We start from the raw sequence: 24,930 nt of genomic DNA on the forward strand, positions 1-24,930 counted from the left end.
CCAGCTAGGAATATGGTATAAGACAGAATTAAAGCAACGCATAAATTCATTAATATTTTTGTTCTATCATTTTTCACATATCTACAAAAACAGATAGAAAAGCATTCATTGGTTATCTTCGTATTTGAACCACTGTTTAACATTCATTGCTATTTATGTTAACCAACTTTTGGTTTCAATTGTGCACTTGATAATAGTAATTCGTTACATAACTATAATAAATTGATTTCCGATTTGTTAGTGAGAATACAAATACAATGTGTCCATCTGAACAAATGAAGATATTGATGCAAATACGTACAAAACAAAGTGTTCCCTTCTAGGAAATTTACTAAATGTTTTTTTTTTAAACAATATCAAAGTACACTTTATTACAAACGCTATGACATGTTGTTCATATAACAATATTTCATATTTGATGATTAGTTTTTGTTGTTGCTGTATTGTGTGTACGTTTGTTCTTAATTGGTTAATCGTTATAACAAATATACATAAACATAATACTTTGAGAGTTATAGTTATCATTATGTATCAAAGAACTTCAGTAGCACTTTCTAACTAGAGGCTCTAAAGAGCATGTGTCGCTCACCTTGGTCTATGTGCATATTTAACAAAGGACACAAATGGATTCATGACAAAATTGTATTTTGGTGATGGTGATGTGTTTGAAGTTCTTACTTTACTGAACGATTTTGCTTCTTACAATTATATCTGTAATGAACTTTGCCCATTAGAAACAGAGAACTATATTTGGTAAAAATTTACAAAAATTTACCAAGTTAATGAAAATTGTTAAAAATTGACTATAAAGGGCAATAACTCCTTAAGGGGTCAATTGACCATTTAGGTCATGTTGACTTATTTGTAGATCTTACTTTGTTGAACATTATTGTTGTTTACAGTTTATCAATATCTATAATAGTATTCAAGATAACCAAAAACTTCAAAATTTCTTTAAAAATTACCAATTGGAGGGCAGCAACCCAACAACCAGTTGTCCAATTCATCTGAAAATTTCAGGGTAGATAGACCTTGACCTGATAAACATTTTTATCCCATGTCAGATTTCCTCAAAATGCTTTGGTTTTTGAGTTATAAGCCAAAAACTGCATTTTACCCCGATGTTCTATTTTTAGCCGTGGCCCCATCTTGGTTGAATGGCCAGGTCATCGGACACATTTTTCAAACTAAATACCCCAAGGATGATTGTGGCCAAGTTTGGATTAATTTGGATCAGTAGTTTCAGTGGAGAAGATTTTTGCAAAAGATAACATTAATTTACGAAAAATGGTTAAAAATTGACTATCAAGGGCAATAACTCCTAAACGGGTCAACTGACCATTTTGGTCATGTTGACTTATTTGTAGATCTTACTTTGCTGAACATTATTGCTGTTTACAGTTTATCTTTATCTATTATAATAATCAAGACAATAACCAAAAACAGCAAAATTTCCTCAAAATTACCAATTCAGGAACAGCAACCCAACAACTGATTGACCGATTCATCTGAAAATTTCAGGGCAGATAGATCTTGACCTGATAAACATTTGTATCCCATTTCAGATTTCCTCAAAATGCTTTGGTTTTTGAGTTATAAGCCAAAAACTGCATTTCACCCCTATGTTCTATTTTTAGCCGTGGCGGCCATCTTGGTTGGTTGACCAGCTCACGCCACATATTTTTTTAAACTAGATACCAAAAAGATGATTGTGGCCAAGTTTGGATTAATTTGGATCAGTAGTTTCAGAGGAGAAGATTTTAGTAAAAGATTACTTTAATTTACGAAAAATGGTTAAAAATTGACTATAAAGGGCAATAACTCCTAAACGGGTCAATTGATTTGTAGATCTTACTTGGCTGAACATTATTGCTGTTTACAGTTTATCTCTATCTATAATAATATTCAAGATAATAACAAAAACAGCAAAATTTCCTCAAAATTACCAATTCAGGGGCAGCAACCCAACAACCGATTGATCGATTCATCTGAAAATTTCAGGGCAGATAGATCTTGACCTGATAAACATTTTTACCCCGTCAGATTTGCTCTAAATGCTTTGGTTTTTGAGTTATAAGCCAAAAACTGCATTTTACCCCTATGTTCTATTTTTAGACATGGCGGCCATCTTGGTTGGTTGACCGGGTCACGCCATACCTTTTTAAACTAGATACCCCAATGATGATTGTGGCCAAGTTTGGTTCGATTTGGCCCAGTAGTTTCAGAGGAGAAGATTTTTGTAAAAGCTAACGCCGGACGACGACGGACGACGGACGCCGGACGCAAAGTGATGAGAAAAGCTCACTTGGCCCTGTGGGCCAGGTGAGCTAAAAATGAGTTATATTAACAGTGTTATTGAATTGATCACCTTATCGAGTATATTTCACGACTCTACAATTCAAAACTGTATAACTCCCTATTCTGATAACATTATTATTAACATCAGACGTCAATATTAAAAATAATACTCCTTTAACTTGAGAGGTTAAACACTTTTTGAAAAAGGGTAATAAATATCGTCCTCAATTTACAATAGATTGGAAACAGTGTCGCCAGGTCACTAAAGACGTTCCCTCGTATTGTACAAATTGGTGTGAACGAGAAAAATCTGATTAAAAATCTGTCGATAAACTTTGTTGCCAAAACGTTCATAAATTTCTCATTAGAGAAGAAGGCTTTACATGAGTTGCAGCAAATATATTTGCATTCAGATTAACGTAACGAGCATTTATTTAAATAGGAAATCTTTTGATTGTGTGGAAGTTGAATGATAAGAGTTGAGAAAATCAAAACTGAACACAGAATCAAAAGAACCATCAACAGCTCGCAATTTATCTAAAACTCCCAAAGATTTTTTAAAACTCCAGAAAAAGGTAATTCCACTATTTGCATATATATATATATATCAAAAAAGCACATTCATGGATCTACAATCTGTAACATCTTTACATTAAATCCATTGGATGCTGGATGTGTACTGATTGACAATTAAGTCTTATATGCCTGATTTTTTAATAATTTGTAATTCGCTTGGAACTTTTGTCAAGGTTATGACCGCACCCATCTGTAGCTGCCAGTAACTGCAAGTACTCTTAGATCTGTACTTTTCAGATTTTGTCGTTTAGATGTGCAAGTTCCCGGCCACGTTCGTTCTTATTTTGCACTGTTATACCACTATACCAGGTTGGGTCGAGGTTTGGGATCCCACTAACATGTTTAACTCCACCATTTTCTGTGTGTGTGTGCCTGTCCCAAGTCAGAAGCTTGTAGTTCAGTGATTGCAGTTTGCTGATTTGTTACATATTTGGTTTCGTTAATATTCTTGTGCATAAGTATGGCCGTTAGTTTTCTTAGTTTAAACATATTTATGTATAGTGGATTGAGGAACAAGTTATTGAAACTTATATTAATCCCTCTCCACTTTGCGGGTGCGGGTGTTGCCTAGTAGCGGCATTAGCCTTTTTCGAAATTTACAAGGGTGTCTTTTACGTGCAAGAGATATGGCTCTCTCTTAACACGGTTTAGCCATTTATCGTCCCCTACCGACGGACTATCATCGTTTCCTCAAGACTATACTCGCAAATGATGCCAAGGGAGAGCCGAAAATTCAGTTCCTGAAATTTTCCTCCAGGAACGGAAATTGAAACAGAAACCTTTGAGTTAGTAGTCCGATGCACTAACCACTACATCACGGCTCTCTGTTTTCTTGTTTGAAATGTTTTACATTTGTCTTTGCCGGGGCCTTTTATATCTGACTGCGGTATGGGCTTTTCTCATTGTTGAAGGCCGTTATTCTGGCTCATTTGGAATTTGCGTCTCATTGGCAATTATACCGTAATTTCTTTTTTTTTATTTTACGATTTGACATAAAAGAAGAGTTATAAAGAAGAACGACTGAGATTACATCAGTTTATCGGTACCATGGATACGTTTAATCCTTCGGCTATTACCACATGTATATCTTGGAGATCAACAGGTAAATATTATTTTGAATGATGCACATTTGTTTTTTGCTAAACAAATATCAACTTACCTCCAAAGTACATAATGAATGATAATTGTAATAACCAGAAACAAAATGGATACTCCACATCCTATGGCTGATATAAGGCTCAATGCAAAGTTGTGAGAAAAAGGCTTAAAAAGAAAATATCAAATCAATGGTAAAATATGATTCTAGCGTCGATGTATATGATGCATAATGAACATCAATTCAACGATATAAACGCAACGATATGAATATGATAATGTACATTTCTGTCTTTAAAAACTTATTCGAAACTCAAATGCAGAAGTAAGGAAATTTGGAATTACTGCCAATAACACAATTATCTACCAAAGTTGCATTGACGTGAACGAATCACCAAATGGCCATAAAAATTAGCAAAACCCTAAAGTCAGCAATATTTGACATCGATATGACAAATCATGAGATAATAAGAACGAGAAAATCCAACTTTCATTTGAACTTTGGTGAACGGTTGTCTTATTGACCATCGCACACCACATCTCCATATTTTTATTTTGACAACTTGACAACAATTATTGAAAAAAAAATGCAGCAAACATGCTTATGTTTTCCAAAGCATGCATATATCATTTAAGTATTAACTCAAAGGGAGGCGAAAGATACCAGAGGAACAGGAAAGCTCATAAATCAAAAATAAACTGACAACACCATGGCTAAAAATGAAAAAGACAAACAGACAAATACTAGCAATAAGAAACAACATAGAAAACTTAAGAGCATCACGAACCCCACCAAAAACTTGGTGATCTCATGTGCTCTTGAAGGGTAAGCAAATTCTGCTCCAGTATTATCTAACTCAGTTTTGGGGATTTTATTTTATTGCACTTCAACTTCGTGTTTGATTTTGGACATTTACTGTCTAGGTCAACGCCACTGTTGTGTCTTATCTGTACGACACGCGCATTTAATGTATCCAATAAAAAGTCTGGTATCTGTGAAAAGATTTATGTCACAAGTATAGAATGGTGTGTAATCAATACGTCAAAGTGTAAAAGGTGGAGAAAACTTAAACAAATATATATCGAACTGCCATCAAAAAGGGCCAAGTGAGCTTTTCTCAACACTTGGCGTCCGTCGTCCTTCGTCCGGCGTCCGGCGTCGGTCGTCCGTAAACTTATGGCCGCCACGGCTAAAAAAAGAACATATGGGTAAAATGCAATTTGTGGCTTATAACTCAAAAACCAAAGCATTTAGAGCAAATCTGACATGGGGTCAAATTGTTTATCAGGTCAACATCTATCTGCCCTAAAATTTTCAGATGAATCAGACAACCCGTTGTTAGGTTGCTTTCCCTGGATTGGTAATTTTAAGGAAATATTTCAGTTTTTTGTTTTTTGAATATCGTTATTTTGAATAGTATTATAGATAGAGGTAAACTGTTAACAGCAATAATGTTAAGCAGAGTAAGATCTGCAAATAACTCAAGATGACTTAAATGGTCAATTGACCCCTTTAGGAGTTATTGCTCTTTATAGTAAATTTTAAACCATTTTTCGTAAATCTTAATCTTTTAGAAAAATCTTCTCCTCTGAAACTACTGGGCCTAATTACACCAAACTTGGCCACAATCATCATTGGGGTATCTAGTTTTAAAATTGTGTCCGGTGACTCGGACAGCCAACCAAAATGGCCACCATGGCTGAAAATAGAACATATGGATAAAATACAGTTTTTGGCTTATAACTCAAAAACCAAAACATTTAGAGCAAATCTGACAGGAAGTCAATTTGTTTATCAGGGCAAGAAATATGTGCCCTTAAATTTTCAGATGTATTGGATAACCGGTTGTTAGGTTGCTGTCCCTGCATTGGTAATTTTAAGGAATTTTTTCTGTTTTTTGTCATTATCTTGAATATTATTATAGATAGAGATAAACTGTAAACAGCTATAATGTTCAGCAAAGTACGACCTAAAAATAAGCCAACATGACAAAAATGGTCAATTGACCCCCTAAGGAGTTATTGCCCTTTATAATCAATTTTTATTAATTTTCATAAAATTTGTAAATTTTCACTAATATTTTCCACTGAAGCTATTGGGCCAAGTACATTATAGACAGAGATAATTGTAAGCAGCAATAATGTTTAGTAATGTAAGATAGATCTACAAACACACCCCCCTCACCAAAACACAATTTTGTTATAAATCCATCTGTGTCCTTGGTTTAATATTCTCATAGACCAAGGTGAGCGACACAGGCTCTTTGGAGCCTCTAGTTAAATATACTAGTCAACAAAATAAACGATACACGACTTTTGAATAAAATTTATTAAAAAGTATTAAAACAAAACAAAATGAGATATACTATTTTCAAAAGCTTTCATTTGCAATGTATGCACATATGATAATGCAAATCAAAACCTTTCGGAAAGTAACTAAATTCCGTGTAAAAGATCATAGGGTGCAAATTATGTTTGCAAAAAGTTGGACACAAAATCAACACACAATTTTTTAAGTACGAAAATGAATTTTCAAATTTGTTTAAAAATATTCAATATGCTAAAAAGTTATGTTCATGCTGTAACTAAGGGGTTGAAATATTGTTTTTTTAAAGTTTGGGTAAAAAAGTGTTTTTTAAAATCTAAAAAAAAAAAAAACCCCAAAAAAATAAAATATGTTTCCGTCTCAAATCAATGTTTTAGATATGAAAACAACACACTGTAAATTTCTAAGATTGTTAACGTTTTTTTTAATTTCACTTTACACATACTGTCAATGTTAATTGATAATGTTTACATTTTAATGAGTTCTTGTGGGACCGAACTTTGCTTTACAAATAAACAAAGAACTATACGATGTTTAAAAACAAATTGATGGCAAACATTGTCTTGATCTTTAAATGAGAGGTTGACATCATTAGTTGGAACTTTTGTTTATAAAATTGTCGTTTTATGTAAATTTTGTGAAAAAACGTGAATTACGCAAAATGACGTCATGAAAGCCAAAACAAATCTTTTTTTAAACGGATTTATATTTTAATGATCATTAACTATTACTAGCTTCAATATTGGTCCTATAATCGGAAAACTTCATCTTTAATTTGAAAAAAAAAAACGTGTATCGTTTCTTTTGTTGACTAGTATACATAGAGATACATTTTGTAATTACATTGTCATTTTTCCAGTTTAATTCATAAAAACGTTTTTTGCAAAACATTTATTTTCTATGAGTATAATAGACTTTATTATGACGCCAGATCTACAACATGTTACATTATGTGACACTTTATAAGCGATAATTAAGATAATGTACCTTTGTTATAATATTGAAATATTTCTATCTTTCCGTTCAAAATACTTCAGACTAAATGTGTATACAAATAATTAAATACACTGTATTCTTGTCTCTGGTTTTTGCTATGATTTGTCTATATGCATTTTTTCTTTGTTCACATATTTGCATTTTTGTTATAATGATTAAGATTCTAACACGATGTTGACTACTGTACCCTGATTTTTTATAGCATTTTTCCTGTTATGTCTGGCAAACCGCATACCGTATAGTCATGCATCATAATTACATATGTAAAATGATTCAAACAATAACACAAACAGCCTAATTGGGGTACAAAAAATTAACGAAAAACAAAAATGTTACAAAAGACACCGTCTCCTGCGACAGGCGCATACATAATATGGCAGGGTTTAACTCAATTAAAGGCGCAAACCCTCTCCTCACCTGGAAGGTGTAACAGTACAACCTAATAACAAACCATACAAATCAGTTGTAAAAGACTTAACGACTTGAACAGATGTCTTCATTCTTACTTTCTAAAGAATTTGTTTTTGTATCGTACTAAAATTCATAAATATGCATTTATGACTTCTTACTATACATTGCAATAAGTTATAAGGAATTAAAACATCAACATACCGTCCTTCCTGGGCTCATCAGTATTGCGAAATTTGTAGTGTGATAAATTCACATATCGTATAGGAATCTGTTGACTCTACAAGTCGAGAACCAAAGTTGGACCATGCTCCGTTCACAGTATTCCTAAAATATATTTGATATTATTAGTAATTTGAAAAGTTATAAAACTGGATAAAATTTGAGTATCTTATAGTTTCCTCTGGATGCTTTAACCTCACTACAATACATATTGGGAACTTATCAAATGAATTCAACAACTTAAATCAAAATTTGAATAATAAAAACAAAAAAGACACTCGGCACTTTTGTGTCCCTTTTTTGACAGTTTTACCTATTATGTCCGTTTTGATCACACATCATTATAACTATTATGGAATTTGATGCGACCGTCGTACAAGTGAGAGGTTGAGCGCTATAAAACCAGGTTCAATTCGCCATTTTCTACATTTGTGAAAAACCTGTACCAGGTCAGGAATAAGACAGTTGTTATCCATTCGTTTGATGTGTTCTATCATTTGATTTGCCATATGATAAGGGACTTTTTTGAATTTTCCTTGGAGTTCAGTATTTTTGTTATGTTACTTTTTGATCTTTAACCTTAACCAAAACTTTTAGATATATATGTGTTCGGCCTAATAAAAGTTCAGTGTGGTCTTTGAACATTTTTTTAGATAAGGAATTTTATTTATCTTATCAGAAAGACTTGATTAAACATAAGATTTTCATAAAATTGTATATGACTCATATGAACATTTTGAAAACGAAAATGATTAGAATATCAAAATAAAAAAAACCAACAACACAAACAAAATTAACAGAGTAGCATCAAAAATAAAGTTGAAGCTCTTATTTTGTATTTATACAACTTCAATCAAGATATTGATTCCAATATGAAATTTGAACAAAAAAAACTATATGACACTCTGCTCTTTTTTAAAAGCACGAACAAATTAAGCTTAATACTTACGGAACACCGAAATCCCAAAATCCACAAAAAGGTCTGTGGTAATTGTCCTTGCAGAATAAAGTATTGAAATTAACATAAGATACTGATCATTATCTAAACAATTTAATTTTTGTTTGTTACAGTTCAATCATCCGGTGTTCTAGTATTGGAGTTAAAAAACACAGTTCGTCTTTTCTTTTATATGGATAACTTTGCATCCGTAAAACACTGATCATAAATGTTAATTACGAATACCATGAAAGTATAAATAAAGAATAGGAAATTATCAGTTACAAATTCTTTCTATTTATCACAAAGACGCGTCTAACGAGATCAAACGCACCGTACAACGTTGGCCTTTCTTTGGATTGAGGGTTACTTTTTTCGGTTTAATTACTCCCAAGAAAAAGTGACATAAGTATGCATTTAAAATACAATGTGTACGAGTAGCTTCGTTGGGGAAACATTTAAAAGTATTTGTCTTACTTTACTACCCGCAGACTAAGAATAAAAATAACCGAGGGAGCTAACTACATGTATTATTTGAAGGCGAAAGCAGTTTACACCGTTGCCTTAGTTACGTTTAAGTGAATTTTAGTTGTTTGTGTTCAGCTTTAGTTTTGATCCTAACAGCACTGATGTGTTGTTGTAGACGAAACACGGAAGCATGGTATAAACAAAAATAGCTCGATATAGACTTTTTGATATCCATGAAATTGAAGCTCATGGATTATGATAATAAATTAAAGCACACGAATTATAATTATTGTTTTATAAGTTTTCAAAAGCCACAAAAGACATGCTATTGACCAAATGTAACACATTACAGATGATTTGCATTAAAATAGTTTGTAAATTGATCTGAGGGTAAATATTAATGATTGAGTTTAAGTGTGTTTTTATGGGATTCATTTACTTCGAGTTTGACATGAAAAAATGAAACAATAGAGAGAATCGAATATTTTTTTCAGTGTGACTTCACAAGTGTACTTTACCTATAAATATCTAAAATATCAATATTCAATTATTTAAAATTAAAGTTTTAACTCCAAATGTTGATCTGAAGGAGATTTGTATATTTTGGGTTTCATTTCGATGCTTTTGTCATGTAACATCTGTTCGTAATTGCATTCCTGTATAAAGTAAACCCCCAAAAGCGAATTGACACAACAAATTCAGAAAGAGTTAATATCTTAAAAATTACTCATTAACTTGTGTTTTGATATAAACCACTCGAAGGTGCCCACAATATTGGTTGTACCAGTGGTAAAGTAACACAGTTCATGCGCGTAAGAACACAACCAATAATCAAAAATGAATTAAAAGTGTTGAGCAATAATATATGTTTGCAACTAATAGTGTATTTACAGAACCCAATAGTTCCGAAGAAATGTTCACAAACAAAGAAATTATATTAACACAACTTACTAATAGATTCTCAAATTTTATAATCACGATATTATCTGAAGAAGTTGTTGATTCGATTGTAAAATCAGTTATGATGGAATTCACAGCGTAACTTCCATTAAATGACTGTAATTCCCTGTAAATAGAATAATTAAGTTACAAAACTTTGAGATAATGATTTTTGAGGGTGGTGTGCTACTATTTTATAAAAAATATGTAAGGACCAAGCTACATCTTTTCCAAGATCTAATCAAGAAAAAACTAAAGAGAAAAACAAGTTACTATTACCAATAGCAATAATATAAAATAAAAAATGCTGGATAAAGGTCACTTTCTCAGCATCTTATGAATATGAACCCTCTACTTTTTGGTATATTTCTGAAACAATATGTTTGGTGTTTCTCGATATTTGTACATCCATCCATGTGTTCGGTATTTTTTTGTATTCTTATCTTTCTTCTTTCACTTATGCATTTGGTCTTCAGAGTGTCAATATGACATGTTTTTCTTTGAAGACATAGTCTTTTTGTTTTAAAGTAATGAACACTATGTTGACTGCTGGACCCCAATTTTTGACAATTGTACCTAGTGTATCTGTTTATGTCGCTAATACAATGCAGTCAATATAATAGAGTTCTATGCGACTATCCTACAAATGAGATGTTTAGGTAGCTATAAAACTAAGTTAAATCCACCATTTTCTACATACGAAAATGCATGTACCAAGTCAGGTATATATGACAGTTGTCTTCCATTTGTTTGATGTATTAAAGCTGTTGAGTTTGCCATTTGATAAAGGACTTTCAGTTTTCGAATTTTCATTTGAGGTCGATATTTTGGCTATTTTACTTTTAAATAATAAAGAAAGACACTGGATAGATTGATTGATGGACATTTAACGCCCCTTTCAGCACAATTCTGCCATTTAAAAAGTTTTGTTAGTGGAGGAAGCTGGAGTGCCCGTAAAGAAAAACTTACAAATTCAGTGTTGACAGACTTGATATACAGAAGTTTGGCTATAAAAGCCACTTGTCAATCGAGGCTCCAGAAAGAAACCTGATGTTCTAATTCAATATTGAATAATAACTAAGCATCTTAACCTGACGAACTTGTATACAATGAACTTTTTTGGTAAGTTTTGATAGAATTAAAGTCATAATCTAAACTAAAATATGTAATACAAAAAAGATATATCATGATGATAGATCTACAATCAGAAAAAATATGACTCACCCATTTAGAATAACGTAATTTAGAAAGAATCTTGAAATATTTCGATAAAATGTGCCACTATAGCCTGTCAAATCTGTAAAAGAAATCCATTTACATTTTATTGTGTTTCATTTCGTCGGATTTATGCATTGGTCTAAATTTAAAACAGAAAAAAACCCAAATAAGAACGATCACGACACCGGTTTGAAAACTGTATTTAATTGAATTGCAATTTATACCCGAATGTTCTTTTTTATGGTGTAAATACATTACAATTTCGACTCAATTGTAGGTCACTGTATAACCGTCAACAATGAAAACAAAATGTATGTTTGAATTGACATGTATAGCATACATGTAGCTCCTACGTTTTAAACACTGTTTGTTAGCATTGTTTTGCCACTTAAAATGATATTCAATAATACAAGTACCATAAAAGTTTTAAAGTTGCAAGCGGTTTTTGATCACTTCTTTAAATGAAAACATTCGATTCTTATTCTATAGAATGATGGGGTTGAAAATCCCAGACTAACGAGAACTACTAGGTTATACTGTTGGTTGTCCCTTAAAGAACTTGCGTATTAACGAACACTAGCACACAGTGTATTTGTGTGTTTTGGGTTTCCAATGTTAATCTCGAGCTTAAATAAGTTTTTTCGGAAAAAAACCTTTTGTCGCTTTGTGTTTTTTTGGTTGTGTGACACTGGTGTTCCCAAAAACTGTGATACCATGAGGACCTTTTTTCTAGCTACCACTGGGTATGTGTCGCTTATGAATTGTCAACCTCGAGGCCATGTAGCTAGTGATTTCCTACTGATCATTTTCAAAAAGTAAATGTACACTTTTGATTTATTTCTTGTTTGCACATTTTACATTATGCAGTCGTAATCAGATAAATCTTGTATCACCCTAAAACCACAGTCTGTTTCCGTAATTTGGTCTCATTACGCTTTGTTTAAAAGCTACAAATTTATACTGTGTTGGCCTCAGTGAACTATTAATCTCGATTATGAGAATAGCAGAGGAATTTTATTCTACAAATATGTATATAATTATCACAATTGTATAGGTTTATTTACCGTTATGAATGCTCTTTTTCAGTTTGATTTCAGTTGCTGAATCTTTTATCCACGATAACGATGTTTTCAAACGATCAGGCACAGTTATCTCATCAGAGATAGTCTTTCCTACCTCAATTACTGAAATAATGAACTTCTCTTTAAACCAAAATCCACATATGCACTGAGGTATACATAACTTGAGCATAGCTCACAAAAAGATAATCCTACTATTTGCAAAGTCCATTATATGCTTAGGCCTTGAGTTAGAGTATTACAAAACAATATTTTCGAAAATTTCGATCAATTCTCATTTATGTTTATGGAGAGCGGATACAAACATAAACTGCTGTATGCAGATATTTCTTGATAAAGACAGTCCCGATATTCATTCGGATAATTGGGTGAAAAAGAGTCCAGCGGATAGTGTCGGACAGAAGGACGTAATAACAAACAAAAGCACGAATACACTGACTACTACATCACAATATGCCACCCAACGTTAAAACACCACTGATGTGTCGAATATAAAAAATGTAAGCAAATCTTGATTTTTTTCCAATTGGAAAAATATTTCATTACCCGTCCAATAATTTTTAGATAATAGCTACGTTTTGGAAAGAGAGAAATCAACATAGACTAAAAATTTGAGAGTCTAATGATTATTTTTGCTGTCACTTTTTAACTAACTATTTGTGATAATTAAATACGGAATGTTGTCTTTGTTGCTTTAGTGATTTGTCATTGTTGCATAATATACTTTTTCTGTGGACACTTTTTGAAGTGTTCATGTCACACAGTTAAAACTCAAAAGAATACTGATTATCAAAACCAACTTTAATTAAAAAACAACATTTGATTAGACCTGTTTGATTTTTAACCTATTGTATTTTGCTGTGATGATGATTTTACATCTATAAAAAGGTGAACTATAATGGAAACAAAATACAAAATGAAAATCTGTGTAAAGTAACTGGCACTTTAAACTGAAATTGTGTTTTATTTTTTAAATAATATGTGTTAGACAATTGTATTTTTTTTATTAAGAAGATTTCCAAATTGAGTTATAAACAAAAGTATTTATCATGTTCACTGAAACAAATATCTCACGTTTTATGTTCACACTTAAGCACATGAAGTAAACTTGATTAAAAACGAACCAATATTTTCCTTTTGAACAATCATTGCAAATTCTCCGTCTATAACCTTATGATACACTTCATTGTAATCAGTAACTGCTTTTACTACAGAAGGGACACCATTTGACCTCTGAAGTAAAACGTATATATTATATGATAAAGAACAGAAATCTGACTGGTAAATTTATTGTCTATGTATTACTCGAGTAGGAATGTATAAACATCGTCTACTCACAGTATTCTATGCAGGGTTGTGTGAAGTTTTATCGTTCTGATTTAACTAACTATTTTGTCTGCATTTGTTTTAAAACAGTGATTTTGTTCGTCCTTGGTATTTCCTTGTATCAATATTGATTGAATTTCAAATATTTCAAGTGGATATATTATTTACCGAGATTAAGAACACAATTAGGAGACAATTGTATAAAACAAAATTACCATTTTAATATTATTCAAATATTCTTGGAAAAACATGCATTGTCGACAGTCTTTATTTAAAGAAAAAAACTATTTCAACCATATCTCATATTCCTTAGCTGTGTTTGGTAAAACCTTTCGAAATTATTGGTCCGCACTGGTCTTCAACTTCGTTTTTGTTTGTCATTTTTAAAACGTTTTGATTCAGGCGTCTCTGATGATTTTGATAACGAAATATCTATTTGACGTACACGTTTGTAATCATGAAGTGACACCAAAAGTACACACTTAAATCGGTATCATTTTCTTGCATTAACTGCGAAAAATAATCCGACATACATGTACAGACGATTTTTTTTTGATATAATGATATAATAATAATAATAATATTTTTTAATAATAGTTATTTTATTAAGAATAACATTTGTTAAATTTTGTTTTTACTTTATTGGAAAAATGTTCTTATTATAACAAAAATACCTCATTGTTAAGTTCTTCCCACAACTGATGGTTTCGTTCATCTAGTATACTATTGCAGACAGACCCAAAAATCTGAAATACATAACATGAACTTTAAACTGTTGTTGTGTTCAACAAAAGTTTTTTTAATAATGTTTCAAAAACTAAGATGTATTTGAATAATACATTTCATGTAAAAGATGATATATATTAGATAGCAAATAATTATAATAAACTACACGTGAAACCCTTCAATCTAATTGAACTTATAGTCATTTTCGATTCCTCATATCGTTGTTAATTGGTGTTGAGTTTTAAGTTTCCGAAAAATATTTAACAGAACGATTGAAGAAATGACAGGATTCATTGTTTTACGGCGTTACTTTATTCAATACTGCGCATCAAACACATTGAATGGTTTTAATAAGCCAACTTAATAATTTCTAACAATGTCTAAAGTGCCCAGTTTTAAAAAAAAACTGTCATTGTTACAGCCAGCAGAGCTTTGACAAGAGACATACTGGATAAAGCAAGTTAGTATTAAATTCCAATAAATTCAAGATATTGACCGCTTTTATGGATCGCTCTATTGAAATAAGTAATCATTTATCACAGAAAGTTTACATATTTCTTGTTATGGCTGAATTGTATTCCTACATGTACTCATATGAAAAGTGTTTTAGAATGAATTTTGTAGAACGACAAAATATTTCATAATGACTGTTTTATACATAATGGATATAATTACGTAATAATGCCCTGGTGGCTGTTGTAGGCCCTTTAAAATTTGAATTATTAGAATATTTTCATTGCAAGTATTAAGGTGGTAAAACAATATTTTCTTATTTAGTTGAGTAATTAATGTAAATAAGGAGTGTTTTCAAAAGCGACATCTTGGTACATATCATTATATATGTCTTCCTTCTGTTCCATTACTACAAAAATTCACGAATAAGCCTTTGTCATTTTCAAAACATTTACTAATATTTCTCAGTCTTATTGGGCGATCAGTTTAGAACAGAATATTAATATGTGTATTTTTATATGCTGGAATCATAGATAACAGTTTTATTTTTGTGATTTGTTACGGTGCTTTACACTTTATGGTGTATATCCATATCAATTGTAGTAATTTCAATCCTTAATAAGTATTTCAGATAATGTTCAATGGAGTGCTTTTTGTTGTTCCACTGGTCGAGATAAAGAGGGAACATTTGAGTATTAAAAATGACTATCGAACTGCCAACATTATAATAGGCCTGTCTCATGTTAAAATATGCATCTATGATATTTCGTTGCTTAGTATATATCTGCATACATTTTTTATTAATAATATGGACAATTTTCTCTTGATGACTTCTTAACCTTTTGATTTTGTTAAAAATGTCAAATAAGGGTATTCATGTGTTGTCTCACTAACATTTTAATCATATTTCTTTTACGCAGTTTTATATATGTGTTATCGAAGTTTTCTTAGTATATTGAATAATAAGTTATTGATTTGCTTTCCACATTTTATTTTTCATCTAGCTTTATCCTGTCGGTGACAATTTATGGTTATTTTCTGAAGTTTTATGTGCTTTCCTTTTTGTTTTACGTGTTCTTTTTTATTCTGTGGTAAGTCACCTGTTCAATATTGACATGAACGTCAATTTAAAGGTCATTTTTATAATTTAACTGTTTGCAAAAATAAGAATTATTCTAGATACTAAGGATTTTCTTATCCTAGACATAGAACACCTTAGGCGTATTTGGCACCACTTTTTAGAATTTTAGGTCATCAATGCTCTTCAACTGTGTCCTTGTTTGACGATCTTCACTATTATGTTTTGAGCGTCACTGGTGAGTCTTGGGTAGACGAACCGTACGTATGGTGTATTAGAGTAAGAGTCTGGTACCTTTGATAACTTTTAGCATGTAGAAATGTCCTATTGTAATGTTTATTTGTGCTTTTTCCTGTCCTGAATGTTCTTGCATTTTATATACTGTAGTCCTGTCATGTACTGTAACAGTTCTTATTTTAACGCGAGGTTTGGTTAGCCGCAAAACCAGGTTCAACCCACCATTTTTTTGTTAAAAATGTCCTGTACCAAGTCAGAAAAATGGCAGTTATCTAATAGTTCGCTTCTGTGTGTGTGTCGTTGCAGGGTTGGCAAAGTATTACCCGCCCGGGTTTTACTGGGCTGGAAAACCCGGGTTTTCCCGGGCTGGGAAATACTCCCTGAAACGGGGAATACTGTGAAATACTGGGCAATATGATTTTTTAAGCTTATTTCAACACAAAATAGTAAAGACTTGTTGTAGTTTCATAGTATTATAGCTAAATATATACATTTTATACAGATAACCATTGAGAGTCATTTCTAGAAGATTAAAAATTCAATTTCATTCTCTTCTCCACATAAATTCTATGCAGGCAAAATACAAGATTTGCAAATTTTAGGATTCCTTTTTAATTTCCAAGCATTGTTTCTATAATCTTAACACCTTTGTGCAGTGTTTATGTGAATTGTAAATTAAATTGCTATATATGCAATCATGATTGCTAAATAAACACCCTACAGGGTCTTGTCATTAACTCTTATAGAAATGAAAAGACTGATTATTGTTATATAAACACATCTGTGTTCTAGATCTAATCTGAATAATTACTTTCTAATTAGTTTTGTACATTTGTACTTATATATATTATTTCAAAGTAATTTTTCTTACATGTACATGTAATCATTAAATTCTTTATACTAGTTATCTATAGTTGAAAAAATATTTCTTATCAGAGTTGTAAGAATAATTCTTTCTCAGATGTATACACTTGTACTTTTGTACATGTATGTATCATAAGACTCTCAAACAAGTAAACTAATTATTTATAAATAAAAATAGGTTTATATATATCTTAAATGTATTGCATTTGTGTTTGATTACTGAATCCTCTTTAAAATTCAGGCCAGTATCTTATATTACCCAGTATTGCCCAGTATTACCCAGTAAAACCCAGTAAAACCCGGGTTTTCACAGTATTTCCCACTGGGCTGGGCAATACTCATAAAACCCGGGTTTTTGCCAACCCTGTGTCGTTGTCGTATCTTTTTTTCTTCTTTTTTGCACTTCAGTGTTTCTGTTGTTTAGTTGGCTCTTATTGTTGATGTATTTACCTCAGTTTTAGTTTGTAACCCGGATTTGGTTTCTCTTACTCGATTTATGACTTTCGAACAGCGGTATACTACTGTTGCCTTTCTTTATCTCTTATGTAATAGTTAACAATGATTTATCAATAAACTAACCTCTAATTGATTAACGGACAGTTTATCTGTGTGATTCGTTAAATATTTGACAATGTCATCAAGAACAGCTGATGATGCTACTAGATCACCAGACCTTAATTCAGTATTCTCACTGGTTGCGTTTTCTAAATTCTCAAGTATAGTAGTCACAACCGTATCTACACTCTCTCCAGATAATAGTTTAGCTGACTAAAATGAAAAATACATTTGAAACATTGTTTATTATAGCTAACTTTTGTGGATAGTTGTCTCATTGGCAATCATACCACATCTTGTTTTTTATATTAATAATGTTTTGTAATGCTGAAAATTCTAATATCTATTAAAAAAGTATATTTCAATAGAAATATTTGAAGGGTTTAAGATCTATGTGAGCATTTAACATAATATAAAAATCTATTTATAAATAGATACTTTATGGAAAAAAAACCATGTCGGGACGATGCGAGTGCGCAACTGTTTGCAATCCGCAACAGCACGCAGTTCCATTGCTGTTTATGGAATTATGTTTAAGGTACGGTTACTTTTTTTGAACATTGCAATTACAGATGAAAAGATATTAGTAACGCTAAACGTTGTAGATGTAGAATGGCGGGCATATAAAGATACCTATTTGTTTAAAAAAATGAAACTTAGAAGTTTATATTAAATAGACAGCAATCCAACAACCAAAACAATAAATATACCTTAAGAAATCGACACGAAGGTGTCAACAATTGATCGGTTTCTATACAATATGATAAACTCTAAATCCTACCTGCTTTTAAACATTCAGTGTAAATTTTACAGAGAACTTAAAATAAATATGAACGCCGATTCTCTTTAAAAAAAAAAATAACACACACCAATACGACTGAATTAAGTCAGGTTCGTAAACATCTTAATTGATATTTATTAACTCATACATGCATCTTGTTATCTCATTTATTTTACCAATTCATGCAGAATCATACAATAAAAATCAATAAAATCTTATCATACATAGTCCAAACACAAATTCTATCTTTTCGCATTGAAAATTCAAAGCTAATGAAAGCTAACTTAGAATATAATCGTGCCATACTATAATCGATATCTGTATTTCAGATATACAATTTCATGGAGGAACGTCATAAACTCTGGAACATTAAACATTGAGAAACACTTTTATTTTCATTTCATGTTCATTTGGAATGTTGAACTATTTCAACATATAATTGATAGATGGTGGTTTGCAGACCGTTGTGACAAATGCTATCATATAATATTCGCCAAATCCTCTTCAAACTATTGCATGATCATCGATCATCGTACAGTTTATGTCTATATATCGTCTTATCAACACTTATAATACTAACACTGGTGATTACTCCGCCAAAATACTTAACGGTAAACAGGAAGTTTGTTGAGTGATGAATTTGATGAATCTGAAAACCCATCACGAAGTATAGTTGACTTATTTAAACCCTGAAACCAAATTTCAGAAATCCTAGTATTGTAGTTCCTGGGGAAAATGTGACGAACATTTTTAACTTGTCTATCATGTGTAAAATTATGTAAGTGTTCGGTAAACAGGAAATTGCAAAGTGATGAATCTAGTGACTTATATATACCTTAAAACCAAATTTCAGAAATCCTTGTAATGTAGTTCCTGGAAAAATTTCGACGAAAATATTCATGGGACGGAAGAACAGACGGACGGATGGACGGAAGAACAGACAGACGGATGGACGGATGGATAGACAGACAGACAAATATAAACAGTATACCCCCGGGAGTATAATTACTGTCACGAAGTTAAAGGCATAAACAACTAACTCGTATCCGGTTTAACAGAACATACATGAAAATAGCACATATTTTACACAAAAAAGTTCATATGCATAGCTGAGACTTTGTCGATAAATAATTCTTTTTTTTCGAATATTGGTACACAATGAAAGCTGCAGGACTTGAATTGGGATAACTGTAGAAGCTTTGTTGAAAGTGTCATATAAATACTAAAATGAAATATGAAATTTAAACAGGAGGGCATATTTTCCCTATTGTTCAAATCATATAGTTACCTGTTTTTGTTTTACGTAACCAACGTTTATTAGCTGGATGTATTATGCAAAGATAATTCAACGCAAGTCAGGGTAGGATATAGTTTTGACATGAAATTAATTCCTCTTTTTTAATTTAAGATGGTATACATGTAGCTATGAAATTTGAAATATTGGAGAATTCAACATATAATGTAAGTGGGCTATGAATAAGTAGTTTTATTCTGAAAAATTAACTATAAAAATGTTAGCCAATATATGAACATACGACGGAAAAAAAGATAAACATTTAATCATAATATACGTAATTCCTAAATTTGAGACTTGATTGCTTATTTTCTGAAGTCGTTTATTTGAATACCATAATTAAACTATATGATGTAATACATTTGCACATAAAAAGGTCATTGGCTAACATAAAACAATATATGTTTTCGTTTCAGTATTACAGGTATTATGACAGCAGATATTTATCAAGAATCTTTATTTAAGTATATTCACATCTTATCTAAACAGCTTTACAAATAATATCAAGTAAAATAACAAAAATACCAAACTCATTTGAAAACTTAAAACGAATGTCCTTTATCAATTGCAAAATCAAAGATTCCAAACACATTAAACCAATTGCAAGGGGAAACAACTCTCATAATCCTGACTTGGTACAGATATGTTCTTTTGCAGAAACATGTGGATTTAACCTGACTTTAAAGCTGGTTATAAATCTTTCACTTGTATGATCATCGCATAGAATTCTAGAACAGTGTGTGAGCAACGCAAACATATATAATACGTATAAATGTCAAAGCATAGGCTACAGCTGCCAACATTTTGTTGTCATATTTTAAAATAAAAAAAAAACAAAAAATATTTAGGCAAAGAAAAGCAAAATATTCACCTAATCGTTGTTATTGTCATGCGGACTATGTACACGGTTTAGACACTACTGGAAATTACTCTGGTAAAAATATAAACAATTGATTCATCCTAAAAATATTGTTTACCTGTGATTGAATATTTTGTATCGATTTACGCATACACTGGCTGTAATCTGGTTCCATCCACTTGCCACCATTGCTGCAGTATCTAGAAACACTACCAGTGTAGTTACCATTGCACGGTAAAGTAACCCGGGTTTTTTCTGCTGTCATACCCCATTTAATGTCGAATTTGTCTATGTTTTCTCCACAAACAATTGTTGAATCTGTAGTTATATAGTCCATAAAACAAATGCAAGACTTGTATACAATATTCAGTTATATAACTTAATGGCAGTAGTGATAATGAAAAAAAGCCAATATTACAACACGCATTTGCATTCTGTTAATAGTTAAATGATTCAAGTCAGACGCAAAACTACTCAAAATCAATGTCTTTTATGGTTTCTTTTTGGTGGTGTGTTTCTCATTTTTTAAAGAATGTATAGTGCTGGTAGGTCTTATTTGTCTATGTTCAAAGAGACAGAAGAGACAAAAGAGACAATTATTATTCAAAGGTAAAAGATGGAACTACAACAATGGCAAAAAACAAAACCCCCCAAAAAACCACCAATACTGCGTAAAATTTGTTTGAAACAAAACCAAATTTTGAAATTGACGTCAACCATCGGCATGATCTCATGAAACAGGGTCGAACGATACCAGATGGACAGTCAAACTCATAGATTGAAATACACTGAGACCGCCATGGCTACAAAATAAAAAGACAAACAGACAAATAATAGTACACAAGACTCAACACAGAAAACTAAAGACTGAGCGACACGAACCCCACCAAAAACCTGGAGTGATCTCAAGTGCTCCGGAAGGGTAATCAGGTCCTGATCAACATGTGGCATCCGCTGTATTACTGTGTGAACACGATATGATAATAATATCAATTTACGCAGACAAAGTTGGATTAAAGGAAACATAAAAATTACATAATTAAGAATTTTTAATTTATGCTAGATTCAATATCATACATTTGTAGATACAAATATTAGGACAACTCTCGTATATTTGTCGATGAATGTTTATGTTTCTTTGCAGGTAGTATTTGTCAACGATATCGGTTTCCCACTAGCCTTGTAATTGTTATCTTGCAATTATTTCAGCAAATTGCTGAGCACATGCGCAAATTTAAACAATACTGGTAAAAATTAGATCAAAATATTTATTTGTAAAGGTGTGTACATCAATTTCGTTTGCTGTTCTTATAAAATGTTTGTTTTATTAAAAATCATACCACATCTCGCAAACTTGTTAGTGCAATTGTCTTCAACTTTATTTTCCCCTATTTAATCAAACATAATGAGCTTACTATAGAATTTTAATAATAACCTTCAGTGACTGTCAGAGTGTGTTGGGAATTTGCATTACTGGCACTGACACTCATTCCAGCTGTATTCAGGACATAGCAAGTGTAAACTCCAGTTTTATTCGTTGCAATATTCTTTATCGTCAAGTGAGGATTTGTACCAGAATTTTCTATCATATATTCTTGACTGTTAGTTCCTTTGTATATAGTATCCACACTGCCAACTATAGGTTGGAAAGTCCAGTACCAATCAAAAGCTCCTGGTGTAGCAGTAACATTACACTGAATCTTAAAACTAGCATCGTCAACCTTTGCTGCATGTTGATTTGGTTCGACAGATGTAATAGGTGCACCTTGAATATATGAATGATAATAAGATAGATGATAATACTCGCTTCTATTTTTATTATGCATCAATGATTTGATTTTCTACTCACACACAATAAATACTTCACATCTGTGTTTGTTTATTTCTCTAAATTAAGCTTCTGAATTTATTGATTGTATCAACAGTTTGAATCAATTATAATTCTTTAGTATATTCATAATTTTTTACATAAATGGTGCTTTACCTAAAAGTTTTTTTGAAACATAGGTGAAAACAAGTCTCTAACATCCACTCCCCCAAAAACAAAAAGAAGAAGATACAACTCAAGGTAAAACATAAAATAAGGGTAATGCATACACTCTATACTACCGAAACTTACTTTCATACAGATTAAATAGTTTGATTATTGTGATCTGAGTATAAAGTTAAGTTGAGGTACAGAAAATCATCTGAGTAGAAAGAACAGAATCAACTGTTATTGTTGCATCATCCACCAGGCAAATTAACACTTGGTCAAATGCCACAATTGAATATTGGAAGCAATCAGTAAATCCACAGATCGTCCGGCATTTTTGGTATCATACATATTTCAAGATCACAAAAGCCTTGCGGTAGTTAGTAGATAAATATGGAGATTGTAAGCTCATTTTACAGTGATACTGTTTATATACAATGTAGTTCATAAATTTAGATAAGTATTCATAAAATCATGTCAGAGGTCCCTTTAGGATAATTATATTGTTGGCGAAAATCAAGATCAAAACCACTTCTTATTTCTTTATATCGTATCAGTAATTTTATTCAAGGCGGTGACTGTAAACATCATGTTCTATCATTTTTTTTAAAAAAACTGTCGGAACAGTTTTCTGTGAAAAGCGCGTATGGTATTTGTTGAGATGTAAGCGCCATACGACGCGGCAGAGGTAACTACTGAGAAATTGGTTGCTGAACATTAGAAAAGTTAAAATAATTTCATTTGTCTGAAGTATTCTTAATCTTCAGTTCAATTGGATATATGATATGCAATCCCTCACAGAGAGCAGGTTAGATGTTAAGAAAACGTTATTTTAAAGCAGGAACCATACAACCCAAGTTTAATTTTAATTCAACATTATTTAAGACCGTATCAAAATTCACTTAAAGATTTGACATGTTTGACAAAATTAACAATATACCAGTCCCAGCCTTCAAATACGGTTACAATAACAAAATAAGCGTACTTACTTATGTATTGCAAAGTTGACCCAGGATAACTAGATGATGACCCAACGGCATTTATTGCCCTGCAGATATAAGTACCAGAATCACCTGGTTCAAAGTTTAGTACAGTCAAACAAGGTTCCTGTTGTGTTCCAACTGTATATTTGTTACTATTTGTTGTACTTAGTATTGATTGTTGCGTGCTACCAGCTGGTGTGAACAGCCAGGTAATGCATGTTGATGGTGGTGTTCCAGTCACATTGCAGGAAATGATTTGACTGTTTTCTTGGGCAACGGTTGAATTTCGAGGAGTTACAGAAACAAATAATAATCCTATAAAAGAAAGTTACAAAAATGTATGTGATAAAAAATGACACTGAATCCATTGTTTCCGTTTTTGAAAGCTCGTGTTATCAATCGTTGAGAATATTTATAACATTATAACATTCTATTTTTCAGACTGTAAGGTGTTATGAAAACCGATTGTATTTCTTCACTTATTATTGTGAACTTAGTTAAAAATAAAAAAATCAGGACAAGTCGAATTAAATGATTTGAATGTCCCCGCGATTGATGTGTAAATAATATATGTAATTTGTGGCAAATCTGTTGAAACAATTTTGTCAATCTCTAGAAGGCTTTGAATATGACAGCAACATTTGATTCATTATGACCTATATTTTGTTATTTTCTCACGGACTATTTGCAAGAACATTTTGGCAATACAATTTAAAAAAAGAAGATGTAGTATGATTGTCAATGAGACAACTCTCGAAAAGAGACCAAAAGAAGCAGAAATTAATAACAATAGGTCTCCGTACGGCCTTCAGCAATAAGCAAAACCCATACCACATAGTCAGCTATAAAAGACCCCGATGACAATGTAAAACAGTTCAAACGAGAAAACAAATGACCTTATTTATGTACAAAAAATAAACGAAAAACAAATATGTAACACAAAACGAACGACAACCACTGAAGTTCAGTCTTCTAACTTTGGACAGGCATTTATATACATAATGTGGTGGGGTTAAACATGTTATTGGGATCCCAACTCTCCCCTAACCTGGAACAGTGGCGTAACATGACATTTAAAGAACGAACTATAAAAACAGTTGAAAAAGGCTCATACCACATCTTCTTTTTTATATTAACTCATTGGATGAAAAAAAAAATTACAAGTGTTATAGATACACAAGTAATTTTGAAGCTTTTTATAGCATGCTGTTAGGTATGAGCATAGGCCCATTGTTGA

At 31.7% G+C, this 24,930-nt stretch overlaps 2 protein-coding genes across 2 annotated transcripts; both read right to left on the reverse strand.

The window, feature by feature from the left end:
- Positions 1-14,547: 14,547 nt before the first annotated feature.
- Positions 14,548-21,047, reverse strand: LOC134722799 (uncharacterized). The gene is made up of 3 exons (XM_063586425.1): positions 20,854-21,047; positions 17,826-18,014; positions 14,548-14,634 (listed from the first exon to the last, which is right to left on the reverse strand). Exons 1-3 carry the CDS (start codon positions 20,998-21,000, stop codon positions 14,548-14,550), a joined length of 423 nt encoding a protein of 140 aa, XP_063442495.1. The 5' UTR covers positions 21,001-21,047.
- Positions 21,048-22,158: 1,111 nt separating this feature from the next.
- LOC134722800 (carcinoembryonic antigen-related cell adhesion molecule 2-like) lies at positions 22,159-24,766 on the reverse strand. Its single transcript, XM_063586426.1, has 3 exons — positions 24,742-24,766; positions 23,700-24,008; positions 22,159-22,500 (listed from the first exon to the last, which is right to left on the reverse strand). Exons 1-3 carry the CDS (start codon positions 24,764-24,766, stop codon positions 22,160-22,162), a joined length of 675 nt encoding a protein of 224 aa, XP_063442496.1. The 3' UTR covers position 22,159.
- Positions 24,767-24,930: the final 164 nt, after the last annotated feature.

The sequence above is a fragment of the Mytilus trossulus genome, chromosome 6 (assembly GCF_036588685.1).
Source record: "Mytilus trossulus isolate FHL-02 chromosome 6, PNRI_Mtr1.1.1.hap1, whole genome shotgun sequence".
Taxonomy (NCBI): domain Eukaryota; kingdom Metazoa; phylum Mollusca; class Bivalvia; order Mytilida; family Mytilidae; genus Mytilus; species Mytilus trossulus.

Excerpts from the sequence above, each read along its gene's own strand:
- LOC134722799 (XM_063586425.1), bottom strand. The coding sequence starts at position 21,000 with ATGACAGCAGAAAAAACCCGGGTTACTTTACCGTGCAATGGTAACTAC. Across the intron at positions 18,015-20,853 it reads TACAAAATATTCAATCACAG|TCAGCTAAACTATTATCTGG; the intron begins GTAAACAATATT and ends TTTTCATTTTAG. Across the intron at positions 14,635-17,825 it reads TGTCCGTTAATCAATTAGAG|ATTTTTGGGTCTGTCTGCAA; the intron begins GTTAGTTTATTG and ends TATGTATTTCAG.
- LOC134722800 (XM_063586426.1), bottom strand. The coding sequence starts at position 24,766 with ATGTCATGTTACGCCACTGTTCCAG. Across the intron at positions 24,009-24,741 it reads ATGTTACGCCACTGTTCCAG|GATTATTATTTGTTTCTGTA; the intron begins GTTAGGGGAGAG and ends TTTCTTTTATAG. Across the intron at positions 22,501-23,699 it reads GTCAACTTTGCAATACATAA|GTGCACCTATTACATCTGTC; the intron begins GTAAGTACGCTT and ends CATATATTCAAG.